A 6,135-nucleotide genomic window follows, 5' to 3' on the forward strand; every position below is an offset into this window, starting at 1 on the left:
TTCTCATGTCAGAATGTTAATGATGAGATGTCAACAATTTAAGGCTCACAAAAGGACGGAAAATACTTTACATTGCTTTGTTGGAGAACAGAAATATTTACCACAGGGAGCATAGGTAAAGAGCACTGCATCTTTTAATTGCAAAATAGATAAACTTTTCTAGCAGAGAAAGATACAAGGCTGTGGAGAAATAGTCAGGCTGTGGGATTCACTCTGACTTGGCCTAGCATCACAGACATAACATGGAAGAATATCTCTCTTTTACGCTGTAAGCTTATAGGGTTCCATCCCTTACATTACCCAGTGGCTAAATGCAGTACTGTGAGCTCACTGTACTAAAGAGCAGCAGACTCCATCAGTTGGTGGCTGGCTTGAGCTTAGAACACTATGCTGAAAAGGAATTTTGGCCTGTTATGTTCCAGAAATTAAGTTTTGAGGTTTTAATCAATGACATCCTGTAATGCTCTGACAAATAAAATGGTATTGCTTTCTTCAAATCAAAAAGCCAAATGCAAGTTTCACATCCATTTCTAAGGGTATTAAGTGATTTTTTTTCTTTGATAGGGTTATAGTTTAAATGAGAGAGAAACTCCAAAAGAGTGCACAATAGAGCTTTGCCCTCCAGTAATCCCTTTATTTCAGTTGGACTTATATTTCTATCTAATATTTCTATCACCTCATTGTTTTTTCTTCTCTACAACTTCTGTACTTAACTTTGTGGTTCAAATATGGCTACCGGCATTTCAATCATGAACTCTCCAAGTGTTTCCAAACGAATAAAATGCTTGACTTTAATTTATATTTTAAAAAAGTTATTCTTGTATATTTTTGTAAATAAGACTATGACATAACTGATCACACTTTCAAACAGTTTCAATAAAGCTATGTACAGTATGAATCATTGCCTTTTACTTGTAAAATATGTGCATGTGCAGATATATACACATCCCAACATTTGATTCATCTTAACAATATTGCCACACTACATTATCCTTTCAATAGAAAAAGTCAAACTCACTTACAACTCAGCCTTTATCCAGCTCCAACACATCTGCTCATGTCCAAATCCCTTTCAATAGCACTCTTATCTGCAGATCTTGCTTTCCCACACTTGGGTATCATCTGCTAACAATATCCTCAGAACAGTCATTAATAACTCAGAGCAGCAACCACAGTACTCTGAGATTCCACTTACAACCAATGAACTGCAACAAGTCCCATTGACTAATCACAGCCCACTATTATCTAACCAGATAGCAACCTTTTCCTTAGCATTAAGTTTGTCATGAAGGGCACTGTCAAATGTTTCTGAAAGCAAGGAGTCAACCACATTGCATTTTCTGTTGTCCTATGAAAACAAACATTTTCATGCAAGTTTTTGTTCTAAAATCAAGCTTTAGAATGCCTTCCATCTGAACTGGCCCAAAAGACCTAATAAATTCAAACTACAGTAACAATATTAAATCCAACTAAACTAGAAATTGTTTAATTCAATCAAACAGCTTAAATGTGTGGCATTCTATGCAGCTGTGGTTCCCAGATAAAATAATTTTTAAACATCAGATAAATCATTTGATAAATTAAAGACTCACAAAGGACCATGATTGTATTAGCATTTTTTCAAAGGATAAATTGCGAGTCAATGAAAATATTAAAATCAATTATTTCAAACATGGAATAGAATAACTTTCCTATTCATTTAAAATTGATTAGTTGACCTGCTGGCAAAAAAAACGCATGTTCCAAACACAAAGAAACTAAATCATTTTAAAGGTAAATGCAATGACATATAATAAAAGGGCAGCTCTATTAGAGTACCCAGAAAAGGAATACATATTTTAAAGATCTCTTTACCGTACTCTCTTCATGATCTTTTAACCCCAAACACTCTTCTGGGCAGCAAAATTACTCAATTATTCCAGAATGGTCCTCTACTATTTGCTTACAGCTGCATTATCCTAAAATGGTTGATTTTTTTTTTCTCACTGGAGGTTAAAGCACTGTCGCCAGCAAATTTAGAAATTAATTGATAACCAGTCCCTAACTGCTGCAGATTAAGATACACAAACAATTCAACTTATTTCTGCTTCATCTTATACAATATCCACCATGCACTCACTACATTTGACCTGTCACAGAGTTCTGACACTTCATTCCAATCGTGCAACTTGCGCCAGCACAGCAACAGTATGCCTGATCTCACACAGACAACCTTCTAATCATCCCATTACTCTTTTCCAGACTACAGATAAGATTATTTCTCAGGTCTTCACAGTTATTAAACCATAGAACTCCAGCAATAAATGCTGCACCCACAGTTAAAATGCCTTCAAAAGAATCATGTGAGAAAAATAAAATGCCCAAGTCTTAGTGCTACAACAACATAGATTTTTTTAGCAGTTCTAACTAGAACATCTTTCAATATTTGCCTGCTCACAACTGCTGATACACACATTATCCATTCAGCTTATTTACTGACTCAAAAAGAAGTGAACACTAAGGAAATAACATTCAGATCACATCTTCAAATCTGAATAGTCCAAATGACATTTTTTGAAGCCATGATATCCTCATAGAAGAACGAAGACCTCACACACATCTTGCTGGGCCACGAATCTCCAGGTCAAGATGCAAACCCACTCTGAAACCTCTGCTGATGCCATTCTTCATCCACCCATTAGCTGCATGCAGGAAATTTTCTTTCCTAGGGCAGCTCAGACACTGAACCAAGTGCAGAGAGAAAGAAAAATACAAAGAACTATTCAATAAAACATTAATAAAATGAATACAGCTTCAAGTCTAAGTTCTGTGATGAAAGGTGTATTTTCAGTTTTTGGGTATTTTTTCTTATACTGGATTCCAGTGTCTGCATGCCATAATAGAAAAGTTAGGCTGCTAGAGGGAATGATCTTTGATATTCCAAATGGCTTGCTGTAGATCTTGACTTTTCTTCTGCTTACATTTGTAAGATTGACATTGTATCCCATTGGGACATTTAATAACTACACAAAAATCCCATGGTCCAAACAATTTCTGTCCAACAGCACATCAGTCATATATCTAGTTTATCCTAGCTGCAGTTGTTATTTGAGCTGCATAAAAAGTTTCAACGCAGATTTTTCTAATTACTGACTAGCAGTTTGCTGTGTTGTTTTTATATAAGAAAAGCATTCCCTAACTTTTCCTCACCATATTAGTGCATCATGTTGATTACTGTTGCCTGAAGCACATGGATCCATAGAACTGTTAGAGTACAGCTGAACAGAATCAAAGAGAATACCCATAGTTAAACCATGTGGAAAAAAAAACTCAATTCAATTTCATGAACAGCCTTGCTATAACCTGCAAAAACTTACACACACACAGATACTGCATGTACAGTATTGGCGCAAAGCAATTTTAGCTTATACCAATGTTAAACTTTTGCAGTGAGAATTGGGTGTCAAGGCACAATATGACTCCAAAGTGAAATGGAATGAGTCAAATTCAGGCTTCACTCATGTTATAACTGCAGCATCAGTGCAAAGTCAAAAAACTTCACACCAACACTGCCATGACTGTCCACTGATAGTGTATTTATGTTACAACATATGGTTCATATCCGTATACAAATGTCTACAGCAACACCTCTCCAAATAATGGGAGCCAATTGAAAGAAAGTGTTATACAAATTGGTGCTTTTATTGTGCAGTTTATGACTATGAGTTATGAAAATGTGAATTCAAATAGTACTAGGAACTCAAAATTATATGAATACACCAAAACACATGCATAATGTCTGAATATGCAGAGTCCCTTTAATGCAGACAGCAAATGTAGGTGTCTATTTAAGCAACAATCTTTTTTGGTGGATATTTTAGTAAACTGTTTGCTTAGATTACAAAACCATGCATCAATTTACACATCTATCAGTTGAGGTAATTTCAATGCAAGTAGTACACCACCACCTCCTGCCACCACAACCAAAAGATCTTTTAATGAGAACCTGGCAAATTAAAATTGTAACTAGCTATATGAGATTTCAGGGAATACACAAGTATGAGCCAACAAAACACGTGAGAATTTCTAAAGTACTTCTGTAAAAGAAATTGTTAGAAACAGTTATATAACTTTACAAGTGCAAATTGAGCCATTCTAGGCTACCTCCAATGTCTTCAATTTGATCGATCAAGTGAGAGAGGAGGAAAGAACAGGGAAGTGGGATTAAACTTTAACAAAGAGCCACCAAGTGCACAAGGGCTGAATGGCCTCCTCTGTTGTACCATTCTGATTCTAATATTGCGAAGATTGCGGCATCTGCAAAGCACCGTACAATCACGGAAGAGAACAAGGTTATTGTCTCTTCACTAAATAAGCATTTGTTCTTCGACAATCATGGGCTTCCGAATCTTGCACTTAACTGTTCAGAAATACATTTAAAAGTGGTCCCAAAAATCTAGACTGAACTTCGCCACAAGTTTAAACGTTTAGGATACAAAATACTTGCTGCCCATTTCTTTGCAAAGGTTCTCAATACTTTATACTTACAAAGTAACTGTCCTGTTGGGCAGGGTGTCGAGTGGGAAAACCTCGGTTAGCTCCAGGTTGGTACACACGACTTTCTTGTCTGCTGTCCCAGGGACTTGGGTGGCTGCCGAGGAGAGGGAAGAGAGTTTCCCAGCGTTTTTTGGACGTTCATCCAAGCGTTTACAGCCACTTGGAACCGAAATACAACCACCGACCACCAACAATAAAACCACCCCTGACAGCTGCGCACAAACGCCGGTGATATGAGATTTCATTTTCTGGAAATATAGTTACAAACTTCAGCCGTCGTAAATCTCGGTAATACGGACAAAATTTCCTGAGGTTTTTGTGTGTGTTTTTTCTTCTTCTTAAAAACGAATGGAAAGCCCATCCAATAAGGCCTGCAATGCACAATAATTCTCCATTCAGTGCCTGAACTGGAAACAGTGAAACACAATGCCCGGGTTCACAATCTTCATACACACGGTTTACAAAACTTAAACATCGTCGGTGGGCTCCCGTTCTTCAATCGGCTCCCAGCCGGAATCAGTCCACATTTCTTTGTGTCGCTCGACTCGAGCAGCAGCTTCTTCACCGGCAACATCCAGGAGAGACACCCCGAGAGTGTGGGGGTTGGGAAGGAAGGCGGGCAAGTCGGGAGGAGTGTGGCCGCCCCAGCACCGCAGACACACAGACAGAGGTGAGTGGGTAAAGCAGCAGCTACGGAGTGGCGACCGCACACCCACCAGTAGCTTCCAGCAGCACAAACCCTGCAGACACACAAAAGAAATACAGAGCCCTCCCACATTGATCTTCAGATTTCCCCCCTTCCCCTAACAAATCTCCTGGGAGAGAGACCCGAGCTCCAGCCGGAATCCAAACTTCCCCTTTTCCGAAGTACAGTTTGGAAAGAGGCAAAGGTCTTGAAACGTGCACTTCAAACTTTGCGTCGCTTCGGCGGAAAATTGGCGATGAAGAAGGCGCGATGTAGATTTGTTTTGTAGTTTGTTTTTTAATCTTTCGGGGAATTTCTCGATATTGAGGGTTTCAATTATTTTTCCCGGGCCTCCCCAGAACAGCACGGGCCTTGCGGGGCAGCTTGGTTTTTATGCTCCTTGTGTCCCGCGATCTTTTGTTGTGCAGAGAGCTCGATCCTGAAAAGTTGCCGTCAGTGGAGACGCTACTTCCGACCTGCTGCCTCCATATTGAACTGTTCCCAGCGCGTCAGCCAACCCCTCCCCAGTCAGAGTGGGCACTGCTCCTCGGTCAGTGGGTCACAAGTACTCAATGTGAGCACATCATTCCAGGAATGTGTTTACACAACTGTAGGAGAATCACATCAACATGCTGGTTTAAAAAAAAAAGTTTCGCTCGTTGTGATGTTTGCCCTTTTATCCGTGAACTACCCAGAGTCAAGCGTTGTTTCCCAGTCGGTGCAACACAGGTTCACTGTGGACAGACCGCAGATTTCTGGGTTAAAACACACAAGTTCCTGCTTCCAGTGCTTTAAAAGTATAAATGAAGTGTGAATCATGCTCAATATTACAACCACGACCACACTTCAAAACTACTTAATTAGCTGTAAAGCGCTTTGGGACGTCCTGGGGTCGTGAAAGGCGCTATATAAAT

At 39.3% G+C, this 6,135-nt stretch overlaps 1 protein-coding gene across 1 annotated transcript in view; it reads right to left on the reverse strand.

The window, feature by feature from the left end:
- The window catches only part of adgra3 (adhesion G protein-coupled receptor A3), a 246,688-nt gene extending 240,935 nt beyond the window's left edge, over positions 1-5,753 (reverse strand). Inside the window, exon 1 of the mRNA XM_041193385.1 lies at positions 4,528-5,753. Coding sequence (XP_041049319.1) covers positions 4,528-4,781 — 254 coding nt within the window. The 5' untranslated portion in view covers positions 4,782-5,753. The remainder of the gene's footprint in view (positions 1-4,527) is intronic.
- Positions 5,754-6,135: the final 382 nt, after the last annotated feature.

The sequence above is a fragment of the Carcharodon carcharias genome, chromosome 1 (assembly GCF_017639515.1).
Source record: "Carcharodon carcharias isolate sCarCar2 chromosome 1, sCarCar2.pri, whole genome shotgun sequence".
Taxonomy (NCBI): Eukaryota; Metazoa; Chordata; class Chondrichthyes; order Lamniformes; family Lamnidae; genus Carcharodon; species Carcharodon carcharias.